This window comes from Colobus angolensis, unplaced genomic scaffold (assembly GCF_000951035.1).
Source record: "Colobus angolensis palliatus isolate OR3802 unplaced genomic scaffold, Cang.pa_1.0 Scaffold19, whole genome shotgun sequence".
NCBI lineage: Eukaryota > Metazoa > Chordata > Mammalia > Primates > Cercopithecidae > Colobus > Colobus angolensis.
In genome coordinates, this window is record NW_012115043.1 from 4,701,308 (window position 1) to 4,726,312 (window position 25,005).

Below are 25,005 nucleotides of genomic sequence, written 5' to 3' on the forward strand. Positions count from 1 at the left end.
CATTAGTGAGACAGTTAACAAAATTTGAATATGGGCTCTGATTAGATAATGGTATTGTAATAATATTAGTTTTCCAGATTCTGATCATTGTTCCATGGTTATGTAAAAGAATATATTTGTTCACAGAAAATACAAAGAGGAGTATTTAGGGGTAAAAGAGTACCATATCTTCACTACATTGTCAATACTTCATTTGTAAAATGGTGTATGTGTGTATATTACCATATATATATACACACACACACACACACACTATAGTTATAAGAATATATAGTTATAAACATATTGTTATAATGATATATAGTTGTAACAATATACATATATACCTATATATGAATACATATATAGCAATATACTGCTTTGCATATATCTATCTAGAAAGACATACAAGAGAGAGAAAAAGGAAAAAGGGAAGAAGAAAAAGAAGCAAATGCTGCAAAATCTAAGCAACTGGTGAATCTGGATTAAGGATATACAGAAGTTCATGTACTATTCTTGTAACTTTCCTGTAAATTTGAAAGTATATCAAAATTGAAAGTCACCAAAAAATGTGGCTTACATTTTTCTTTTTCTTTTTTTTTTTTTTTTTTTTTTTTTTGAGACGGAGTCTCGCTCTGTCGCCCAGGCTGGAGTGCTGTGGCCGGATCTCAGCTCACTGCAAGCTCCACCTCCCGGGTTTACGCCATTCTCCTGCCTCAGCCTCCCGAGTAGCTGGGACTACAGGCGCCCGCCACCTCGCCCGGCTAGTTTTTTGTATTTTTTAGTAGAGACGGGGTTTCACTATGTTAGCCAGGATGGTCTCAATCTCCTGACCTCGTGATCCGCCCGTCTCGGCCTCCCAAAGTGCTGGGATTACAGGCTTGAGCCACCGCGCCCGGCCACATTTTTATTTTTCAAAGACATGGAAACTAAATTGATTACCAACAGACATCCAGGAAAAAAATTTTCAGGGGATTTTATTTCCAAAAAGAGGTGAAATAATCCCAGAAGGAAAATGCAAGAAGAAATGGAGAGCAAAGAAATAAGCACATCAATCAACCCACATAAACACTGGCTGGAGAAAATAATACAAATAAATAACATTAAAGTTGTAGGGAGAAAACAGGCCAAATATGACTGAAATCAAGGACCTATGAAGGAAAAGGCTGATTAAACTTTTAAAACTTCTAGGCTGGGCATGGTGGCTAACATCTATAATCCCAGCACTTTGGGAGGCCTAGGCAGGTGGATCCACCTGAGGTGAGAGTTCAAGACCAGCCTGGCTAACGTGGTGAAATCCCATTTCTACTAAAAATGCAAAAAGTTAGCCAGACATGTGGTGTATGCCTGTAATCCCAGCTACTCGGGAGCCTGAGGCAGGAGAATCACTTCAACCCAGGAGGCAAAAGGATGTAGTGAGCTGAGATCGCACCATTGCACCCCAGCTTAGGCAACAAGAGCAAAACTCCGTATCAAAAAAAAAAAAAAGAAAAGAAAAGAAAAGAAACTTCCATAGAGGAAAATAAAAACCAGCATAAAGGAATCATTTTGTGAATGTTATTACAGTAGTTATCATTCTCATACCATTCTGTTAGTATTTGCATGACTATATCCGCCAGAACATCTGGAAGACAAGGACTTTCTGGTTTTGGAGGCAGGAGAAGGCTGGACCAGGCTGGACAGAGGGAACTGTGCATAGCCACACAGTGCGGAGGCAGGAAGCGAAGCTGGAGAGGTAGCCAGAGGCTCTCAGGTTTCTAACAGGGGCATTACTGGCACCTTGGGTGAGATAACTGCTCACTGTGCGGGAGAGTCCCATGCATTGCAGGATGTTTACCATCCACGGCCCAGGTTCACAAAATGCCAGTAGCTCCCCTCAGTCACTGTGACAAACCAAATACTCCCCTATATTTCCAATTCCCTCTGGGTATGGTACCACCCCTGGTGGAGGTCCAGTGGGGCTAGGCAATGAAGGTTCCTATATGTCATTCTTAAGGAATTTGGGTTTTATCATGAAGTCGATGAAGAATCACTAAAGGATTTTAAGTAGGAAAGAAGCTTGGTCAGGCTTTCACTTGAGGAAGAAAGACTGGAGGGGAACCAGATTACACATAAGGAAAACAATTGAGAAACAACAACAATAAATTGGTATAGAGGTGTAGAGAAAGGGAAGATGACTGCAGTATTCTTGGTCACATTTGGGATACCTATAAGATACTCAAGTAGAACTATCCTTAGTTGGGTATACTTATCAGGGGGTCGGGGAGATGAAGGAAGATATAAAGGGTAGAGGCCTATTTTTCCCAATGTTTATAAGAATGTTTCCATTTAAATCCTAGTCGCCACCCCTACTCAGCCTAAGAGAAAACCTACCTTGCCTTCCCAACTGGTAAAGCAAGTGGTCCAACATTTTCGCCAGTAGAGAAATCAGATATGGCAGTTTCTTCAGACTGAAGTTCTTCAATATGACTTGCTTCTTCCTTTTCTAAAGGCTTTAAAAATGTTCTTAATTATTTAACCAGACAAAAGAGCACTTAAGATAACAGTCGACTCTTTACTATGCTACAGAATAATGACAAGCAGAACATATGACAAGGGTACTTATTTCTATACCCTTAAGCACAAATGATTGGGTTTTGGCAAGAATAGCCACAGACTAGCGTGGTACCAAAAAATCTTGCCATTAGGAGCATTTCCACTGTCCTATAAAAAGATACTGACCTTAGTTGCTAATGGCAAAGGAAGCAACCAATGCTTTTAGAAAAGGAAGTGCTCAGCAGGACATGGTGTCGCATGCCTGTAATCCCAGCATTCTGGGAGGCTGAGGAGGAGGATCACTTAAGCCCAAGAGGTCGAGACAAACCTGGGCAACACAGGGAGACCTGTGTCTACCAAAAAAAAAAAAAAAAAATCAGCCAGGGTGGTGACATGCACCTGTGGTCCCAGTTAATCAGGAGGCTGAGGAGGAAGGATTGCTTAAGCTTGGGAGGTGGAGGCTGCAGTGAACCATGACAGTACCACTGCACTCCAGCCTGGGCGACAGAGCGAGGCTATCTTAAAAGTAGAAAAGGAAGTGCTCCAACATGCGCAAAATGACTAGGTAAAGGTAAAATACAAGGGAAACCCAGATGTTCTTGGATTTTTCACTCTCAAAACAGGAAGACCTTCTTTCTGGGCTATAACCTTAGGCCCACGGTCTTTTTTATCTATTCCTCTTAGGGCAATAACCTCTGACTGGTGTTAGTGGGTACAATTATCCGTGTGTTTACAAAATAGCTCAGGCTTGCCAATAATAACAAAGGAGTTTTTCAGCGAGATGAAACTGTTACATATCCTGATTGTGGTGGTGACTGCAAGAATCTACATATGTGTTAAAATTCATGGAACTGAACAACAAAAGAAATAAGGTGGCAGGGTGGCAGCGCGAGGTGGCTCACTCCTATAATCCCAGCACTTTGGGAGGCCAAGGTGGGCAGATTACGATGTCAGGAGATCGACATCATCCTGCCTAATATGGTGAAACTCTTTCTCTACTAAAAATACAAAAAAAAAAAAAAAAACCGGGCATGGTGGCAGGTGCCTGTAATCCCAGCTACTCAGGAGGCTGAGGCAGGTGAATTGCTTGAACTCGGGAGGTGAAGGTTGCAGTGAGCTAAGATCACACCACTACACTCCAGCCTGGGTGACAGAGAGAGACTCCATCTTAAAAAAAAAAAAAAAAAGGCCAGGTGCTGTGGCTCATGCCTGTAATCCCAGCACTTTGGGAGGCCGAGGCAGGTGGGTCACCTGCGGTCGGGAGTTTGATACCAGCTTGACCAACATGGAAAAACCCCATCTCTACTAAAAATACAAAATTAGCCGGCCATGGTGGCAGGTGCCTGTAATCCCAGCTACTTGGAAGGCTGAGGCAGGAGAATCGCTTGAACCTGGGAGGCAGAGGTTGCAGTGAGCTGAGATTGCGCCATTGCACTCCAGGCTGGGTGACAAGAGCGAGACTCTGTCTCAAAAAAAAAAAAGAAAGAAGTCAATTTTATCGATTTATTGATAATTTTACTTGTTTCTTTCTTAATGAGGCTACTAGAAAATGTTAAATTGCATATATGGTTCATATTTATTTGTACTGGACAGCACTATACTTACTCCTAAAAGAATGAGAACTCATTTTCACTGATGCTGATTTTAAAACATGTACATGTTAGATTATTCCCAAGAAACCATATTTGGTTATGGAGAATTAAACAATCACAAAGTCAAACCACTACTTACCACTTTTTCCACTATGAATACTAGGTCATTTTCATTTAGAATATTTTTCAAAGGATTTGGTTGGCCTTTGCTGATCAACTGCACTTGGACATCAGCCTGTTAACACAGGTATCAAACAATGTTATATATACACTTGTATATTTCTACTATTTAAACACATAAAGACCAGTTCTATGCAAGTCAACGGAAAATGTCCTTAAGAGACAGAGTCTCGGCCAGGCGCGGTGGCTCACATCTGTAATCCCAGCACTTTGGGAGGCCAAAGTAGGTGGATCACGAGGTCAGGAGATTGAGACCATCCTGGTTAACACGGTGAAACTCCGTCTCTACTAAAAATACAAAACATTAGCCAGGTTAGTGGTGGGCGCCTGTAGTCCCAGTTGCTTGGGAGGCTGAGGCAGGAGAATGGTGTGAACCCAGGAGGCAGAGCTTATAGTGAGCCAAGATCGTGTTACTGCATTCCAGCCTGGGAGACAAAGTGAGACTCCATTTCAAAAAAAAAAAATGAAAAGAAAAAAAGAGACAGAGTCTCACTATGTTGCCCAGGCTGGAGTGCAATGGCTATTCACAGGTACAGGCATAGTGCATTACAGCCTCAAGCAATCCTCCCACTTCAGCCTCCTAGTAGCTGGACCTTCAGGTGTGTGCCACCATACCTGGTTAATTATTTTATTTTTCATACAGATGGCGTCTCGCTATATTGTCCAGGCTGGTCTCAAAATTCTTGCCTCAAGCAATCCTCCCACCTCAGTCTCCCAAAGTGCTGGGATTACAGGCATGAGCCACTGTCCTGGCCAAAACTTTATACATTCTCATTCCAACTGGAAGTTTATTCGAAAGTTTGAAAACAGGCTGGGTGCAGCAGCTCACACATGTAATCCTAGCACTTTGGAAGGCCGAGGCGGGCAGATCACTTGAGGTCAGGAGCTTGAGACCAGCCTGGCCAACATGGGGAAACCCTGTCTCTACTAAAAATACAAAAATTAGGCCAGGCACAGTGGTTCACACCTGTAATCCCAGAACATTGGGAGGCTGAGGCGGGTGGATTGCTTGAGGTCAGGAGTTCAAGACCAGCCTGCCCAAACTGGTGAAACCCCATCTCTAAGACTACAAAATATTAGGCAGGCATGGTGGTGGGGGCCTGTAATCCCAGCTACTCAGGAGTCTGGGGCAGAAATCGCTTGAACCTGGAAGGTGGAGCTTGCAGTGGGCCAAAATGTGCCACTGCACTCCAGCCTGAACAACAGAGCGAGACTCCAGCTTAAAAAATCAGAAAAAATAAATAAATAAAAATGCAAAAATTAGCTGGACATAGTGGTGGGTGCCTATAATCCCAGCTACTTGGGAGGCTGAGGCAGGAGAATTGCTTGAATCTAGAAGGTGGAGGTTGCAGTGAGTCGATATCGTGCCACTGCACTCCAGCCTGGGCAATGGAGAGAGATTCTGCCCAAGATAATCATTACCGTGACTAGCCTGATTGGTACACATTCCTTTTCCAAGCATATAACTCTATTTAAATACAAATGTATGCTGGACACAGTGGCACCTATAATCCCAGCTAATCAGGAGGCTGAGATGGGAGGATGGTTTGAGGCCAGGAATTTGAGACAAGTTACAACACAGCAAGGCTGTGTCTCTAAAAAAAAGAAAAGAAAGAAAAAAAAATTAGCTAGGTATGGTGGTGCACTGGTAGTCCCAGTTACTTGGGAGGCTGAGGTGTGAGGATCACTTGAGCCCAGGAGTTTGAGGTTGCACTGAACTTTGATCACACTACTGAACTTCAGCCTGGGCAACAGAGTAAGATCCCATCTCTTTAAAACATCATAATAAAAATAGAAATGTATCTATTTAGATATCTAGATAGGATTTTGCCTAATAAAAACTGGATTCTAATAGTTTTATATCATAAATGTCTATGTCATTCAATGTTCTTTGGCAGTCTAGTACCACAGCTCCTTTGTCACATAACTAATTCCATATTGTATGACACTTTAGTAGTTTCCAGTTTTTTGTTATTATAAACAATTGATGACATCAATTCAAGTGAACACTTTTGAATTATTTTCTTAAGATGAATACCTAAAATCACACTAATACTATCAGACTGCCTTTCAAAATGTTGCACCTACACATTTATACTTCCAACACTTATATCAGCACATTAAGTATTTTCATGGCTGGGCACAGTGGCTCACGACTGTAATCCCAGTACTTTGGGAGGCCAAGGCAGATGGATCACCTGAGGTGGGGAGTTTGAGACCAGCCTGGCTAAGATGGTGAAACTCTGTCTCCACTAAAAATACAAAATTAGCAGGGCGTGGTGGCGGGCGCCTATAATCCCAGCTACTTGGGAGGCTGAGGCAGGAGAATCACTTGAACCTGGGAGGCAGAGGTGCAGTGAGCTGGGATCATGCCACTGCACCCCAGCCTGGATGACAGAGTGACTCCATCTCAAAAAAAAAAAAAAAAAAAGAAAGAAAAAAAGCATTTTCATTGTTTATTTTTACCATCTCACAGCAAAACATAAGATCTTACTGCTGTTTTGTCATTTGTTTGATCAATAATGACGGTGAACAGTTTCTTTTTATCTTTTTTTTTTTTGAAGACAGGGTCTCGCTGTGTCACCTGACTGGAGTGCAGCGGCACGATCTTGGCTGATTGCAGCCTTAACCTCCCAGGCTCAAGTGATCCTCCCACCTCAGCCTCCTAGTAGTAGTAGCTGGGACTATAGGTGCGTGACACCACACCCAGCTAATTTTTTTGCTTTTTGTAGAGACAAGGTCTCACCATATTGCCCAGGCTGGTCTCAAACTCCTCAGCTCAAGCAATCTTCCCACCTCAGCCTCCCAATGTGCTAGGATTACAGGTGTGAGCCACCACACTTGGCCAAGGTAAACAGCAGTTTCTAATATGCTTATTAATCATAAATATCTCTCATTATTTGAATCCATTTGGCTTCTTAGTCTGGATACTAAAGCATGAAGAAACCAAGCACAGAGAGCCAAAGATACTGTGTTATTCTAATCTACTACGTTCTACTCTACCGAGTTTCAGGTACTATTGTGGGTTGAATTGTGTCCCCCAAAATGGTATCTTGAGGATCTAACCTCCAGTTCCTATACATGTGACTTTACTTGGAAATAAAATCTTGGCAAATGTAATCAAGATGAGGATTAATTCGGTTTAGGGCAAGCCCTAAATCCAATGACTGGTATACTTAAAAGGAAAGAGAGTTAGAGGCATAGACACACAGGGGGAGTACAACGTGTTACAGAAGCAGAGATTGGAGTAATGTGTTTACAAACCAAGCAATACCCAAGTTTGCTGGAAATCATCAGAAGCTAGAAAGAGGTAAGAAAAGATTCTTTCTTAGAGAATTCAGACAGAGCATGGCCCTGCTGACACCTTAATTTCAGAATTTTAGTCTCCAGAACTGGGAGAGAATACATTTTTGTGTTTGAAGCTGCCTAATTTGCAGTATTTTGCTACAGCAGCTCTAGGAAACTAATCCAGTTATCAAGCAACAAAAATTCAGGCAGGAAGGGATAAATGAGTTTACGTAGATATATCTGATTCTTGAGTTTGGTTAGTGAGAATTCACAGTGAAGGGTAACTCTATTTGTATGTTTCTTTCTTGATTACTTACTCATGTCCTTTGCCTATTCTTCTTTTATAGTTTTTGTCTTTCTCATTGATTTTTATTTTTTTGAGATAGTCTTGCTATTTTGTTTTATTTATTATTTTTTGAGACAGAGTCTCACTCTGTCGCCCAGGCTGGAGTACAATGGCTTAATCTTGGCTCACTGCAACGTCTGTCTCCCAGGTTCAAGTGATTCTCCTGCCTCAGCCTCCCGAGTAGCTGGGACTACAGGCACATGCCACCATGCCCAGCTAACTTTTGTGTTTTTTAGTAGAGCCGGGGTTTCACCATGACAGCCAGGCTGGTATCAAACTCCTGACCTCAGGTGATCCACCCACCTCAGCCTCCCAAAGTGCTACAATTACAGGCATAAGCCATCATGCCTGGCCATCTTTCTCATTGATTTTTAAGAGTTATATATCATTATATATACATATATGTGTGTGTGTGTATATATATGTATATATAGCGACACACACACATAGATAAATATAGATAGTACAGCTTCTCATTCATGAGTATTTCCCCGCAGCTTGTCTGTTAACGTATACTTCATTTTAGTTTGCTAATTATTTCATGGACATAGGTTTTATCTCCCCAACTATGGAGAGTTTACTTATGAAACACTTAGCACATATTAGATGCTAAATAAATACATGAATGTTTATAGCAGCTTTTGTAATCATCAAAAACTGGAAACAACCCAATGTCTTTCAACTGGTGAATGGATAACCAAACTATGGTACATCCATACAGTGGAATACTACTCAGAAATAGAAGGAACTGCTGATACACACAACAACATAGGTGAATCTTAAATGCATTATACTAATTGAAAGAAGCCAGAATCAAAGGCCGTATGATTTTATTTATAGGACATTCTGAAAAAAGTAAAACTACAGAGACAAAAACTAGATCAATTTTTGCTAGGAACTAAGGGACGGGAAAGGGCTGACTGTAAAGGGACAAAAGAACATTTTTGGAGATGACAGAAATATTCTACACCTTGATTACAGGATGATGACCAAATAATTTATCAGAAGTCACAGAACAGGCCGGGTGTGGTGGCTCATGCCTGTAATCCCAGCACTTTGGGAGGCCAAGGCAGGTGGATTGTTTGAGGTCAGGAGTTGGAGACCAGCCTGGCCAACATGGTAAAACCGTCTCTACTAAAAATACAAAATTAGCCAGGTGTGGTGGCGCACGCCTGTAGTCCAGCTACTCAGGAGGCTGAGACAGGAGAACTGCTTGAACCCGGGAGCAGAGGGTGCAGTGAACTGAGATCGCACCACTGCACTCCAGCCTGGTCGAGACACAGCAAGACTTCGTCTCAAAAAAAAAAAAAAGTCATAGAACAGTACCCTAAAAGGATAAAATTTACTGTATGTAAATTAACTTCAATAAACCTGACTTTTAAAAACAGAGAACTGGCCAGGCGTGGTGACTCATGCCTGTAAGCCCAGCACTTTGGGAGGCCAAGGCGGGTAGATCACCTGAGGTTGAGAGTTGGAGACCAGCCTGGCCTGACCAATGTGGTGAAACCCTGTCTCTACTAAAAATACAATAATGAGCCAGTTGTGGTGGCCTGTGTCTGTGGTCCCACCTACTCAGGAGGCTGAGACAGGAGAGTTTCTTGAACCTGGGAGGTAGAGGTTGCAGTGAGCCAAGATCATGCCACTGCACTCCAGCCTGGGTGACAGAGCGAGGCTCCGTCTCAAAATAAAAATGAAAATAAAACCAGGTAATTTTAGGATTATAGTTGTGTTTAAAAACCAAATTGTTCATACCTCATAGAGAAATGGGTCTTTATGGACTCCTTTCTTTTCTTCATTAAATGCCCTGAAATGCAGAACCACATGTGAAAAATAGAACTACATTATCTCTCCTGCTATCACACTCAGGGGTCAGTCATCACTTTATCTCTGCAGGACACCTATGGGAAAGGCAAAAAGCACATACTTACAGCAGCCCTAAGATGTAGTTGGGGAGAGAGAAAAAAAGCAGAAAAGAAGCATTAGATTAAGAAAAGAGAAACAAAAAAGAAACCTGTGATAGAGATGAATAGACTGTTGCCCTCAATTGAGTACAACTGATTCTCAGAGGCAGCAGGAAATTGGGTTGCCTACCTCTACTCTCTTTTCAAACACATCACCAGTTAAAATTAAAATGTAACTTGCCACATGACCTTTCAAAGTAAAACTGATTGGATTCTGATCTGTTACAGAATCAGTAGGTCACCACAGAGAAGTTACTTAAGGGTCCTGGGCCTTAGATTTCTAGGGCTAAAATGGAAGCATCTGTCCTCCATTCTTATAACTTGTTACTCAAAGTTAGTAGATTTGATTATGTTGAACATTTCCTTTTCAAAATGTAAGCATGAAACTCTAGGATATCATTTAATTATTATCCTTTAATTCAAGAAAGTTTTAAAATAGTGAATCTAAAGCACTTAAACTGTAATCCATTAACGTACCAAAATGCACACCAGCCTGATCTACACTGAAAAGGAATCTGTTCAAGAAACCATTTATATCTATATTTCAGAACTGTTTCAAGAAACCATTTATATCTATATTTGATCTAATACTATATGACTTCCTGAAACAGAAACAGAAGAGCTAGGCCTATGACTAATTCACTTTTGCCATATTGTGAAAGACTGTGATTTATCCTTACAGATGTTTATGTCTTATAACTCAGCAATGTTACATCAGTCTTTTTTTTTTTTGAGATGGAGTCTCGCTCTGTGGCTCAGGCTGGAGTTGGAGTGCAGTGGTGCGATCTGGGTTCACTGCAAGCTCCGCCTCCTGGGTTCACGCCATTCTCCTGCCTCAGCCTCCCTAGTAGCTGGGACTACAGGAGCCTGCCACCACGCCTGGCTAATTTTGTTTTTGTAGAGATGGGGTTTCACCGTGTATTTAATCAGTCTTGCAATAATGTCTCAAGCATGTGTAATAGAGGCCAGTCACTCCTGCTAGATGCTGAGAATATCAAACAAAAGCACAGTCCCTGGTTCATAGTCCTAAATGGATTCCAACAAGTAAACCACAGTTCCATGGTGATAAGTGCTTAGAGAGGCAAGCATAGGAAGCTATGGTAGAAATTTAGCTATAGGGCTTAAAACTTATCCTGAAAGCCAAGAGGAACTCACTACATGACTTTAAATGGGAAAGATCTGACAGTAACGTGGAGGGTAATAACTTGGAGTCCAGGAAAATGGCTGTGAAAAACTTGCAGCACTTCAGAGAACTGAGAATGGCCTGAATGAAAACAGCATGGATGGAGGGAGAATAAGAGGATCCACTAGATAAGGCAGGGTGGGGTTTTGGAATTAGAACTCTTCAGAGACAGAATTCAGAAGTAGAATGTCTGCTTGGAGGAAAGGATTAATTCAGCTTTGCAGGTATTGATCTGAGGTCCCATGTGAAAATTCCCAGTCGCGGGGTGGGGCGAACAGTGTTATACTTTCTATGTGAAGTATAAAGGGTTTAAATAGGTGGGGCACGATGGCTCATGCCTGTAATCCCAGCACTTTGGGAGGCTGAGGTAGGCGGATCACGAGGTAAAGAGACCGAGACCATCCTGGCCAACATGGTGAAACCTCATCTCTACTAAAAATACAAAAATCAGCTAGGCGTGGTGGCACGCACCTGTAGTCCCAGCTACTCGGGAGGCTGAGGCAGGAGAATCACTTGAGCCCAGGAGGTAGAGGTTGCAGTGAGCCAAAATCGCGCCACTGCACTCCAGCCTGGCAACACAGCGAGATTCCGTCTCAAAAAAAAAAAAAAAAAAAGGGAGGGTCTAGGTAAAGTTGTATCAATAGAGAACTTATTTATTTATTTTTCGAGATGGGTTCTCACTATGCTGCCCAGGCTGGTCTCCAATTCCTGGGCTCAAGCAATCCCCCTGCTTCAGCCTCCAGAGTAGCTAGGATTACAAGTATGCACCACCATGCCTAGTTAATAGGAAATTTTTATGGTTTTTTGTTTTTGTTTTTGTTTTTTTGAGACAGTCTTGCTCTGTTGCCCAGGCTGGAGTGCAGTGGCATGATCTCGGCTCACTGCAACCTCTGCCTCCCAAGTTCAAGCAATTCTCCCAAGTAGCTGGGATTACAGGTGCTCGCCACCATGCCTGGCTAATTTTTATATTTTTAATAGAGATGGGGTCTCGCCATGTTGGCCAGGCTGGTCTAGAACTCCTGACAAGTGATCCGCCCACCTCGGCCTCCCAAAGTGCTGGGATTACAGGCGCGAACCATCGCACCCGGCCTTATCTTAAATAAAGATGAAACAGCCATAGAATGAAATGCTCTATAGCAGTTAAAAACAATGAGATAGATCTATAAGGTGTCACAATGAAAGATGGCCAAGACATGCCAGTTTTTTTTTAAAAGCTAGTGCTCTTTCTATTCAAAACGTTTACAAGCAAGACTACTTTTGTAAGCAGGAAAAAAAGCAATGAAGATAAACAATGAGAAATTATAACATTTAGGAAATCATGGGCTAGATTACACAGTGGTTCTCAAAGTGTGATGCCCAGCCAGCCATATCCGTTACACCTAGCATTTGTCAGGAGGGCAAATTATTTCGCCCCATCTCAGACCTATTAAATCAGAAACCCTGGAGGGGGGGGCCCAGCAATGTGTGTTTTGACAATCCCCCGGTGATTCTGATGCATGCTAAATTTGAGAACTATGGGTTATATTTTTACATAGAAGGCAGAACTTGATGGAATCCCCTTGGTAGGAGTACTTCACCATAAAAATAAAATGAAGTCTTGGAGCACAGTTAAAATAAAGGTGGTTTCAAAACGCAACACACCAATCAGGTAGCATCACAATTGCAGCTCAGGTGGCAACTACCTCGAATTATAAAGATTAACAGACTAACCACGACATTTCACTCTTAGAAGTCAACAAGGCTTTAAATAGCGGAAGGACGCCAACACCTAGTTTTCCGTATCCCGGGTGGTGCCTCTACTTACGGCAAGTGTGTCCATCAGCAGAAAGAATAAATCGCCTCTTGGAACACTTGCCACCTTCCACGTCTGATGACGTACACTTTTTCTCCTGAGACAAGCAAGCTTCCACACGGTCAACTCCACACTGGAGCTGAGAGCCGGCCTCTCCCCAACTCTTGGACCCCAGGAAAGCTGGCAAGGCGCTGATCCCCAAAGAGTGGCAAGAGACTTAGGGCGGGGATCCAGATACCCAGGGAAAGAAGTGCCGTCCCAGGACCCCAGCCAAAAGAAGAGACTAGACTCACTGAAGGAGACGAGAATAAAACTCCTCAGCCGCGCAATTCAGTCGCTCCCACATCCCGACCCAATGTGAGAGCGGGACCGGAACCGCAAAACTGAACTGCGCGCCGGGCGGGCGACAGCAGAAGTCATGGCCCCGCCCCGCCGGGACTACTTTGACCCCCCACCATAAGTCCCATTTGTCCGCAAAGTTAAACTTTTGTTTCAAATAGCCACCCAGAGCTATTTACTGTGTCAATAGTCTTCAATTTCCGTCTGCAATAATTAACATAAGCGTGGTGGTTGGGGAGAACATACCCTGACTCGCGAGAGTTGGCCTCGCCCCTTATGGATTATTCCGCGAAAAGGAGTCCCTATTTTCTAAGAATTATTATTAGCTTTGGAAGAAAATAGATACCGTAATTTCCCACAAATAAAGAAATAACACTCTCGTTTTTATTTTTGTAGTGTGGTAGAGAGATATTTTGTGTATCCGTCTTGGTTCTAAGGCGGGGCAAGGTGGGGCGGTCAAGCGGAAGGTGATATATACAGCGGAAGGAGTAAGCACTTCCTTTTCCTGTAGCAGCATCTGGGGTGAGAGGAACGTGGTTGTGTCCTCTCTCCGCCATGGTGAGTGGAAATCGTTTTCGCTGGCCTTTCCGTATCTCGGGGCCAGTAAAGAAGGATTTGGGGTTTGGAACATAGAATCTGTAGGAGATAGAGCGAGGAGAAGGAGATGAGGACCAAAGAAGTCTTTTTCTGGTGTGAAACTGGGGTGTGCGGCGATACGGCAGCCATCTTAAAGGCAACGTGGGGTTCCCAGCACAGGACGCGCCGGGAAGCAGTAGTGGAAAGCAATGGGTCGTTCTCAGGAGCAGTGGGACCTTTTCTTAGAATACTTGCCTATTTAGTTTTTTTCTGAATGTTCGTCTCTGCCTAGCCTAGGAATTATCTCTATTAAAAGCTTTCTGGTTCTCTTCACTTAAAAATTGTTCTGTTCGGTGTCATCAAAATCTCTGAATTCTTAGTCAACTCGTAATAAGACCAGTGTTACATGTGTACTGCTTTTCCGCAAATAGCGTCCGTATATGCTACGTAGTGTTGTGTAGGTCAGCCTCAGGATTTTGATTTTACTCATAGATGGGAAGCCTTTGGAGGTTTAAACAAAAAGTAGTATCACCCAGTCTTTCTACTGGTGAGCTTTGGAAACGTGTTTAGTAGAGGGTGAGGGTGAGTGGGACAGGGATGGGATGGAAGTTGGGATGAGTAGAGCCTGGGTAGACAGGATTTGCTGATTAATTGGCATTAAACAGCATCTCCAAACCTTGCAATATGGTTTTGATTTAGCTATTGTGCTTTATAAGGCTTGCTTTGAAAGTTTTACAATAAACAATTCTCTTTGAAAATAAAAATGTGCAGTAGATTTTGAGCTTGTAAGGGTTCTAGTCATTTACTGCTATTTTGGTGTAAGCGTTGTTTGCCCCGCCATACCAGTCTCTTCTGCAATTGAGTATTTAATGGTATTGTTGGCATAGGAGAAGAGTTTGCTTCCAACATTACTTGTCAATAAAAATAATGCATTCCTTTTTCTTCAGGCATGTGCTCGCCCACTGATATCGGTGTACTCCGAAAAGGGGGAGTCATCTGGCAAAAATGTCACTTTGCCTGCTGTATTCAAGGCTCCTATTCGACCAGATATTGTGAACTTTGTTCACACCAACTTGCGCAAAAACAACAGACAGCCCTACGCTGTCAGTGAATTAGCAGGTATGGATTTATACCTTCTGCAGATATTTTAGGGACTGCTTTACAGTAGTGATGAAATTCCACTTCATTGGTCCGTGTTTCTGAACCACATGATTTTCTTGGATGTTCTGATGCTGTTTGCTACCATGCGTAATAATCATAGGTTGGTATTTATTATGAAACAGCTAAAGTTTTTATTTCTCAATTTTAGGTCATCAGACCAGTGCTGAGTCTTGGGGTACTGGCAGAGCTGTGGCTCGAATTCCCAGAGTTCGAGGTGGTGGGACTCACCGCTCTGGCCAGGGTGCTTTTGGAAACGTATCCTTTGTTTCACTAACTAAGACTGATCAGCTCTGATAGAATTTAGCAGACTGGGTCTGGTTTATTGATGATAGTACAGTGTAAAAATACTACCTTTTCTGTCTTGAAGAAAGGGGCTTCATTTTTATGGGGTTATTTTGCTTGCAATGATGTCGTAATTTGCGTCTTACTCTGTTCTCAGCGACAGTTGCCTGCTGTCAGTAAGCTGGTACAGAAGGTTGACGAAAATTTTTACTGAGCAAGAAATAACCTTATTTTAATTTCTAAAATTTGAGAAATGTGATTCTTGACTGGAAAAATAGATGTGTCGTGGAGGCCGAATGTTTGCACCAACCAAAACCTGGCGCCGTTGGCATCGTAGAGTGAACACAACCCAAAAACGATATGCCATCTGTTCTGCCCTGGCTGCCTCAGCCCTACCAGCACTGGTCATGTCTAAAGGTTTGTAACAGTTGTATTGTAAAAGAGTTTGATAGAAGAAATAAGACACCTACTGTTTGATGATTAGGGTGGTGATTATTCACAGTAACCCATTTCAAGATGGCTAGAAGAGAATAATTTGAATGTTTTTAGCATAAAATGTTTTAGTTAATGGATATTCCAGTTGACAAATGAGGGCATTCAGTTATCAAATGTACTCCAGAAATACATGTTACATACCAGTTTAAAAAATTTTAATAAAAAATACTTTGTATCAGAGTGATACAAAATGCCCCACTTTTCTTTCACATGAATCTTTGTTAAAATTGCACATTCTTTTCATCCTGAAGTGTCTGATTAAATCTTAATCCTTTACTAAATATTAGGTCTGACTACTTAAATCTGACCAATCATCAGCAAATACTAGTTTAACTGGGGAACTAACTATTCAAGTAGTGGTTTAGTATATCCTTAGAAGACTGTCTACTTAAACTTGCCTATTGTGTTCCCCACCGCATTTTTATTTAACTGTCAAAATGATGAGATTCCACTTAATTGGTCCGTGTTTCTGAAACACATGATATTTGTGGAAATTCTGACTTGGCAAATTGAATGCCATTTTGCTTTTATTGGTTGTATAAAATGTTTGATTTTTTTTTTTTATTTCCCAAAAGGTTCAGGATAACCAAGTAAGTGTTAAATTGGTTTTTGTTAGGTCATCGTATTGAGGAAGTTCCTGAACTTCCTTTGGTAGTGGAAGATAAAGTTGAAGGCTACAAGAAGACCAAGGAAGCTGTTTTGCTCCTTAAGAAACTTAAAGCCTGGAATGATATCAAAAAGGTCGGTTTAATGAACACATTTACAGTTACATACCCCTTGTTCACAATTTGTCACTTTGAATTTCAGAAGATAAGGGTGGTATGGGTAAGCCTTAATGTGTGAGAGAACAAGAACCTCAGAGCCTGATGACTTGGGTTTAAATCCTAACTGCCATTTAAGGCTCTGTGTAACCTTGGCGAGTTATTGTGCCCAGTTTAATCATCTGTAAAATGGAATTAAGACTCTGAAGATCTATTGCAGAAATTGTATCTTAATCAAAATACTAAAACTGCTCACTTTGTAGGTCTATGCCTCTCAGCGAATGAGAGCTGGCAAAGGCAAAATGAGAAACCGTCGCCGTATCCAGCGCAGGGGGCCGTGCATCATCTATAATGAGGATAATGGCATCATCAAGGCTTTCAGAAACATACCTGGTAATTAAACTGCTTACATATATTGACTAGGTATAGTCTGCAAGTCTACTCAGCTTTTGTTATGATGAGATTCCACTTCGTGGTCCGTGTTTCTGAAACACATGATTTTGTGGAAGTTCTGATTTGTGGCTGAAAGAGTTGCACCATTGATGGTTGAAACTTCATAATTAATAAGTTCTCAGGTACCTTCTGTAGCTCTTAAGCCATAAAGATGATTTGTGTTTCTTTTGTTGAAATATAGGCTCCCTAATGTTTCTTTTCCTTTAAAAGGAATTACTCTGCTTAATGTAAGCAAACTGAACATTTTGAAGCTTGCTCCTGGTGGGCATGTGGGACGTTTCTGCATTTGGACTGAGAGTGCTTTCCGGAAGTTGGATGAATTGTATGGCACTTGGCGTAAAGCCGCTTCCCTCAAGAGTAACTACAAGTAAGTATCTTTCATATACTAAGCACAGATGTTTATATTGTGGATATTAACATTCAGAATTGGCTTACATGTTTTCTAGATAATTTTGTTCCCATTTGCCCTTATGTGCAGCAACAATATGCCAAAATGGAACTCACTTGGTCCGTGTTTTTGGTTTTTGTTGGTTTGGTTTTTGAGACAAGAGTCTTGTTCGCGCTCTCCCACGCTGGAGTGTAGTGGTGTGATCTCGGCTTACTGCTTACTGCAGCCTCCACCTCCCGGATTCTTCTGTCTCAGCCTCCCGAGTACCTGGGACTACAGGACTACACCACACCCGGCTAATTTTATATTTTTGTTGAGTTAGGGTTTCACCATGTTGGCCAGGCTGGTCTCGAACTCCTGACCTCAGGTGATCCACCCGCCTCGGCCTCAAGTGCTGGGATTATAGGGCTGAGCCACTGCACCCGGACGAAGCGATAGTGTAATAGATATTTTGGAGAGCATAGTGGTTAAAAATAAAGCTTCAGTTGAGCTTCATGTTCTTTGGTTGATTACTTTTACACGTACATGTCAATCTTTCCCTTTCAGTCTTCCCATGCACAAGATGATTAATACAGATCTTAGCAGAATCTTGAAAAGCCCAGAGATCCAAAGAGCCCTTCGAGCACCACGGTAAAGTGACACTTAGAGTGTAATTCTTGCCCTAACCCTATACTATTGGTTGTTTCAAAAATTTGTATGTGTATAAAGTTAAGTGTTGATCCAGTGTCTGCCTTTTTATAGCAAGAAGATTCATCGCAGAGTCCTAAAGAAGAACCCACTGAAAAACCTGAGAATCATGTTGAAGCTAAACCCATATGCAAAGACCATGCGCCGGAATACCATTCTTCGCCAGGCCAGGAATCATAAGCTCCGGGTGGATAAGGCAGCTGCTGCAGCAGCAGCGCTAGAAGCCAAATCAGATGAGAAGGCGGCGGTTGCAGGCAAGAAGCCTGTGGTAGGTAAGAAAGGAAAGAAGGCTGCTGTTGGTGTTAAGAAGCAGAAGAAGGCTCTGGTGGGAAAAAAGGCAGCAGCTGCCAAGAAACCAGCCCCTGAAAAGAAGCCTGCAGAAAAGAAACCTAGTACAGAGGAAAAGAAGCCTGCTGCATAAACTCTTAAATTTGATCATTCCATAAGGGTCACATCATTTTGGACAGATTCTCTTGAATAAATACCTGATTATACAGGCAGTGAGAAACATGGCTTGGTGTGTTCTGTAAAGCTTGGTTATAATTTTTTTAAAGTGACATTTTGTTGGCCATAATTTAGACTGTTCCATTTTATACTGAGTCCATGGAGTTCAATGGAAGGGGAATGATGAAAAAATTATGATTTTTTAAATAATGTGGCTTAAAAGTAAGTGTAACAGGACTTGGTGAGAAGCGCAGAGGCTGTTCAAGTTTAGCTCCCCACCAGGTGGAAAATAGGTTAAATTCTGTACCACAAGAGGGCACAATTGGAGAACACAATTTTTTTGGTACTGCAGTAAAATTGATTACCTTTTGAAAAGTGGTCTTTTTAACCAGCTATGACAATAGAGTTGAATATTTTCACCCATGGTTTGAAAAAGTGCCAGAAGGCCTCACCTGTAATCCCAACACTGCCCACCCAAAGGTGGGCAAAGCACTTGAGGCCATGAGTTCAAGACCAGCCTGGCCAACATGATGAAATTCCATCTGTACTGAAAATAAAAAACAGCTGGTCGTGGTACACGTCTGTAACCCCAGTTACTGGGGAGGCTGAGGCAGGAGAATCACTTGAACCTGGGAGGTGGAGGTTGCAATGAACCAAGATTGTACCATGGTCCTCCAGCCTGGGCGTCAGAGGGAGACTGCCCCAAAAGTACCAGAAGCATTTTTCAGGACTTCATGTGTGTCTTGGTGATTATGTTAACCAAGTGTGTCCAAAAGAAATACCCATGAAATGCATCCAGATACAAGGGGCTTTTTTGGTTTTTTAACCCATAAAGCTAAACTGCAAATACTACCCTAGAATTAACCTCTTGTCCTGTGTCAAAGTCTTGTTTTGCATCTGGATTGTTAAACTCAGCTTCCCTGTGACAGTCTCAAACTGTCAGACATTCTCAAAGTTCATAGCTAAGGTGATCTGTTACCTTCCCCATTTCCAGGGCCAAATCTCAGTTCTTAAGCACATCATTTGTTAGCACGGCTTTGTTTTCATGCTCTTTAGTTCTCTATTTTGTGCAGCCTTACCCCCTTTAAAGTCCACTGTGAGTCCTACCCTGCAGACCCTCTTAACACAGTAGAGTTCATGTGCTATTGATTTGGTACCTGCCTTCAAATATATCTGCAGGTTTTGTGGGGTTAAAGATAGCCACTTGCTGGAACACCACATTGGAAGTGCTGTTCACCCGGTTATTTGAAACGGAGTTTGACCACTTGGTGTGGAAATGGCCTATCGGATTAAAGGATGGCCAAACCCAAGATTTCTTCAGGTTCTTTGCCGCTCCATGGATCTAATTTCGAAATCCTGATCATTACTCATGAATCAAGGTGTTTTGTTTGACACAGGCACCCTTCCTGCAGCTCGTCGCCGGCGGAGTGGCCAGGTTACGGCGGGCGCCGGAAGGGGGCGCATCCCTCGCCTTTCCCCAATGTGGCGGGCAGTCCTGTCTCCCCGCTCGGTTTCCGGGAGTCGGTGGCGATGGCGTCATCACCGAGCGCCGGGCCGACGGCAGCGCGGAGGTCGGCTATGTGACCAGGAAACATGCTGAGCCGGCTTCAGGAACTGCGCAAGGAGGAGGAGACGCTGCTGCGGTTGAAGGCAGCCTTGCACGACCAGCTGAACCGCCTCAAGGTGACCCCGCGGCCCTCTCCCGCTCCTCCTCCATTCCTCCCGAGCGACCCCCCAGCTTGGGCCTCTGCGGTGCAAACCCCCCAACCTCGGCCTCTGCGGTGACCACCTGCTGCGGTCAGTTCTCCCCTACTCACTATCTGTGGTGGCGCCAATTTACAGGTTTACAAACAAACAGGTATCTGAATCACCTGGGGAGTTTGCTGTGCGCTTCTTAGGCCCCACCTCTCAGAAATTTGACCTCGCAAGTTTAGGGTGAGGCCCAGGGATGTGTGTTTGGCAAGTGCAGTCCTACCTGCTGCTTCCTGTAAATGTTAATGGCCCTCAGATAGCACTCTGTGGAAGTGCTCCCTCCCGAAGACTCGCTTAGACCCCTCTGGCCACCGACCCCTTCCTCGTGTGCTGCTGTTTTCTAGTTTGCCTTGGCGCTTGAAATGGCTCTAGTTTTGCCAAGCCAGAAGGAACTCCCAGATCCTCCCATGCTACCAAGGAAGACACTGAGGCCCTGGGAAAAGAGACTTGTCCTAACGTTTGGAGCTTCCAGACGCCATGGCCTTGAGGAGTCGGGATTTAGGCCCACGTGGGCCACTTCCCACGCCTGTGCTTAATGCAGCCCCTCAGCCCTGGGTATATAGTGAGACCTCGTCTCTACAAAAAATTGAGACAGGGCCTCACTCTGTCGCCCAGGCTGGAATGCAGTGACACGATCTCAGCTCACTGCAACTTCCACCTTCTGGGTTCAAGCGAGTCTGGTGCTTCACCTTCCCAAGTAGCTAGGATTACAGGCGTGCACCACCATGCCCGGCTAATTTTTGTATTTTTGGTAGAGACGGGGTTTCGCCATGTTGCTCAGGCTGGTTTCGAACTCCTGAGCTCAAGCGATCAGCCAGCCTCGGCCTTCCAAAGTGCTGAGATTACAGACTTGAGCCACCATGGCCGGCCTTACAAAAAAAAAAATTTTAATTAGCTGAGCGTGATGGTGTGTGCCTGTAGTCCAGCTACTTGGGAAACTGAGGTGGGAGGATAGCCAGAGCCCAGGAGGTCAAGCTGCAGAGAGTCCAGATTGTGCCACTCTACTCCAGCATGCACTATACGAGGAGACCCTGCCTTTAAAAAAAAAAAAAAAAAAAGTCCTGGGGAGGTTATTATGCTAATCCCTGCTCAGCATCCTTTTCAGAATATTTATTTATTTATTTATTTTTTTGGAGACAGAGTTTCACTGTTGTTGCTCAGGCTAGAGTGCAATGGTGCGATCTTGGCTCACTGCAACCTCCACCTCCCGGGTTCAAGGGATTCTGCCTCAGCCTCCCAAGTAGCTGGGATGACAGGCATGCACCACCATGCCGGGCTAATTTTTTGTATTTAGTAGAGACTGGGTTTCACCATGTTGGCCAGGGTGTACTCGAACTCCTGACCTCAGGTGATCACCCACCTCCAGCTCCCTAAGTGCTGGGATTACAGGTGTGAGCCACTGGGCTTGGCCCTTTTTCAGAAACTTTAAGTCCATATGAGGTGAGGATTACCAAAGCCCTTTGTAAAATGAAAAGTACACCTATGACATATCAAAATCATAAGGATTTTTCCTTGGGGAAGCTGTATTTTTAGTAGAGACGGGGTTTCACAGTGTTAGCCAGGATGTTCTTGATCTCCTGACCTCATGATCCGCCCACCTCGGCCTCCCAAAGTGCTGGGATTACAGGCATGAGCCACTGCACCTGGCCTCCTTAGGGAAGTCATAATGCCCTCCACTTATTTGTGTCCCTGTATTCCCACAGTACCCAGTACCTAATGAGTATATCGATGACCACCTCCAAAGCCCAGATTTCCTTATGCTTCAGCAGACACCTCTGTTTTCTATTCTTTCCTTCACCTTCTCATTACTGATTTGACAGCCTCAGGTCCAGGGAATCTCTCTGAGGAATCAGATGACACTTGGCTGTTTTAATGACACACTTGTACTTTGAGTTGCTAGGTCTGGGGAAGTGGAAGCCATGACTCAGCCAAAACACCTGTTCAGCCCAGGGGAAAAGTGCTGGAGTCTTTCTTTACTCATCTCCTTAAAAGAGAGAAAACCTAAGAGCCTCCAACTTTCCCTCTAGAGCAACACAGAGATAGTTTTCATTCCTTCTCTTGATGCAAACCTTTCATGGTGTGCCCAGCAGTTTAACCACATCCAGTGAAATATTAAGGAAAAGTGTCCTCAACTCTTCTTTTCTAGGTTGAAGAATTAGCCCTCCAATCAATGATCAGTTCTAGAAGAGGGGATGAGATGCTGTCTTCTCACACTGTACCTGAACAGTCACATGATGTAAGCTTAATCAAGTGCAGGCCTAGGAGAGAATGCAAAGTCTGCTCTGCTCCCATGCTGCTTGGGTGGTGAACTGTTGTAAATCACATTACCTAGCCCAAAGGGCTCTGGAAAGTGCTGATAAGAATTTTCTGGTTTAATAAGGTGGCAACTCTACATTACCCACCTTCCTACCAGCTGGTTATACACTAATTAATTTATTAAGTAGTTACTAATGTTTTACCTCCATCCTCCTCGTCATCCATTCTGTCTAGTTACTCAGATGAACCCAGGGGAGAGTGGAGATTTTTGTAGGGATATGTCAAAACTCTTGGTTTTTTGTGAATAAGTAACCTTGGGATTCAAGAGTGTGGCTCCAAGTACAAAGCACAGTGCTAAAAGATGAGTTCCAGTCCTCCTCGTACTCATCTCTTACCAAATGCCCTCAAGTCAGTCAGCAAAATCATATTTCTAAGTACACAATATTTGGGTTCTCCCAGATTTTGTGTGTTAAGACATTTAAAACCATGATACAGCAGCACATGTAAGTTGGCACAAATCTTATGGAGCTTTCTGTAATAATGTTTGTAAATGAGGTAACATTCTAGTGAATCTGGGGCATTTACCTTTGCCCCATTTTGGTAATGGAGGTGGGGGTATAAAAGGAAAGTGGCCATACCTCTTAGTCATAAGTACTGGGGATAGATATGCAATTGATCTGATTTTAAATCATTTTTAAGAATTTGCTGTTTTGAGGCCAGCATCTTTCCTACTAATCTGTGATGCCCTTGGCCAATACAGATGTTGGTGCATGTAGACAATGAAGCATCAATCAACCAAACGACCCTGGAGTTGAGCACAAAGAGTCATGTGACGGAAGAGGAGGAGGAGGAAGAAGAGGAAGAAGAATCAGATTCCTAAAGAAGGGGGAAAGCCAGGCTGGTCAGTTATACAAATTGCATTTCTAAGTCTCAGGCTACTTCTTCTCAAGGAACTCATCTTGCCCTGGGCCCTGTGATCTGCTTGAAAGGAAAGCAAGAACTATAAGGAGGATGTGTAGTTGCAAAAATGGCTCCATCAGTAACTCAAGCTTCAGAATGTTATGACATACAGAAAATCAAAGATGCTGTGTCTTGGCATTGAGCAATATGGGTGGTGCTGTCTATAATCTGGTCAGATTCAGTTAACTGTTCAAAACAATTTCCTTTGAAATACTGTTGAGAAAGTCTGGCATTTGCAAAAAGAGCAGAGTTTAAATACAAGCCAGTCTTTCCAGTCAACAATGCCTCTTTGAAGAAAACCAATTAAAGGCTGTTTGCATGCCGCTGAATCCTTGTAAGCAGTTAGCCCACAGTCTAGGGCAGAAAGATGACAAGGGGAAGGACTGAGGGCCATCTGAGAGCACAAGCTTGCTACCTCTCAGAGGCATTGAAATATTGCATGCTATAAACTGCTTTGTTTAGCTGTTATCACCTCTCACTTGAGACATCACTCACTGGTAAAATGTTTTTATAAATAAATTATAAATAGCCATCATGGAGCCTGCTGGTTTCTAGATCGTGACAGAGAGAAGCAGCAGTTCCTTCTCTGAGGAAAAGATACAACAGGATGGTCTGAAATCCATTTCTAGCCCTTAAGAGAGATGTGCCATGCTTGGAAGACTGGATTTTTTTATTTGTTTGAGACAGTTTCACTCTTGTTGCCCAGGCTGGAGTGCAATGGTGTGATCTCAGCTCACTGCAACCTCCCCCTTCTGGGTTCAAGTGATTCTCCTGCCTCAGCCTCCTGAGTAGCTGGGATTACAGGCACGCATCACCATGCCTGGCTAATTTTGTATTTTTAGTAGAGACAGAGTTTCTCCGTGTGGTCAGGCTGCTCTCGAACTCCCAACATCAGGTTTTCCGCCCGCCTCAACCTCCAAAAGTGCTAGGATTACAGGCGTGAGCCACTACGCCAGGCTGGAAGACTGGATTTTTGTAACAGATGACAGTTATAGAATAAGAGTTGTTACTTCATATTTGAAGTTGAGGTTCATTTCTGCATACTGTCCCTTTTCCACTAACTACTATACTGTGAAATAAGTCGTTGCTTAATTTTATAAAATTAATTTCCCCTGCTCAAGCAACAGTAAAAGCCAAACAAAACAGAAAGACTCATGTCAAGCAGAACTTATGCAGCAGTTCCCAAAGAAAGCAAAGAATACCTTTTTTTGTTGATCCACATTTCATTGAAGTTATTTTGAGCTGCTCTTAGAGGAAACTGCCAGAAGTTTAAATGAGCATGTTCCTTAGAACACACAACGGGAAGATAGATTGGGAACAAAAAGCATCAAGGTACATACATTTTGGGGGTCTAATTTAAAATACGAGCATGGGTTTGCAAAGTTGGAAAGGTTGACTATGAATTCCAGCTCTGGCCGGGCGCGGTGGCTCAAGCCTGTAATCCCAGCACTTTGGGAGGCCGAGACGGGTGGATCACGAGGTCAGGGGATCGAGACCATGCTGGCTAACACAGTGAAACCCCGTCTCTACTAAAAAATACAAAAAACTAACCGGGCGAGGTGGCGGGCGCCTGTAGTCCCAGCTACTCGGGAGGC

At 43.2% G+C, this 25,005-nt stretch overlaps 3 protein-coding genes across 8 annotated transcripts in view; 2 read left to right on the forward strand and 1 right to left on the reverse strand.

The window, feature by feature from the left end:
* ZWILCH (zwilch kinetochore protein) overlaps positions 1-13,576 on the reverse strand; it is a 46,846-nt gene extending 33,270 nt beyond the window's left edge. The window contains exons 1-4 of one of the 4 annotated variants that reach the window (XM_011940365.1): positions 13,150-13,576; positions 9,673-9,724; positions 4,246-4,341; positions 2,353-2,471 (exon numbers count right to left, since the gene is read on the reverse strand). In XM_011940365.1, coding sequence (XP_011795755.1) covers positions 2,353-2,471; positions 4,246-4,341; positions 9,673-9,724; positions 13,150-13,202 — 320 coding nt within the window. In that variant the 5' untranslated portion in view covers positions 13,203-13,576. Of the gene's footprint in view, positions 1-2,352; positions 2,472-4,245; positions 4,342-9,672; positions 9,819-13,149 lie in introns of all 4 variants that reach the window. The other 3 variants (XM_011940366.1, XM_011940368.1, XM_011940367.1) reach the window with 3 other exon arrangements.
* Positions 3,752-18,508, forward strand: RPL4 (ribosomal protein L4). The gene is made up of 10 exons (XM_011940364.1): positions 3,752-3,756; positions 13,710-13,753; positions 14,719-14,890; positions 15,081-15,187; positions 15,493-15,631; positions 16,326-16,450; positions 16,734-16,863; positions 17,134-17,290; positions 17,858-17,941; positions 18,053-18,508. The coding sequence occupies exons 2-10, from the start codon at positions 13,751-13,753 to the stop codon at positions 18,417-18,419; spliced, it is 1,284 nt and encodes a 427-aa protein (XP_011795754.1). The 5' UTR covers positions 3,752-3,756; positions 13,710-13,750; the 3' UTR covers positions 18,420-18,508.
* Positions 18,509-19,951: 1,443 nt separating this feature from the next.
* The window catches only part of SNAPC5 (small nuclear RNA activating complex, polypeptide 5, 19kDa), an 8,755-nt gene continuing 3,701 nt past the window's right edge, over positions 19,952-25,005 (forward strand). The window contains exons 1-3 of one of the 3 annotated variants that reach the window (XR_001001573.1): positions 19,952-20,125; positions 22,341-22,430; positions 23,211-23,489. Coding sequence is in view for 2 of the 3 variants with exons in the window: in XM_011940363.1 (XP_011795753.1) it covers positions 20,036-20,125; positions 22,341-22,430; positions 23,211-23,330 (300 nt within the window). In the remaining variant the exon portion in view is untranslated. Of the gene's footprint in view, positions 20,126-22,340; positions 22,431-23,210; positions 23,946-25,005 lie in introns of those variants that run through there. The other 2 variants (XM_011940363.1, XM_011940362.1) reach the window with 2 other exon arrangements.

Bases quoted from the DNA above. Each gene is read 5' to 3' on its own strand.
- RPL4 (XM_011940364.1), top strand. The intron at 16,451-16,733 runs GTCGGTTTAATG...CTCACTTTGTAG, and splicing joins CCTGGAATGATATCAAAAAG to GTCTATGCCTCTCAGCGAAT. The intron at 16,864-17,133 runs GTAATTAAACTG...TTCCTTTAAAAG, and splicing joins GGCTTTCAGAAACATACCTG to GAATTACTCTGCTTAATGTA.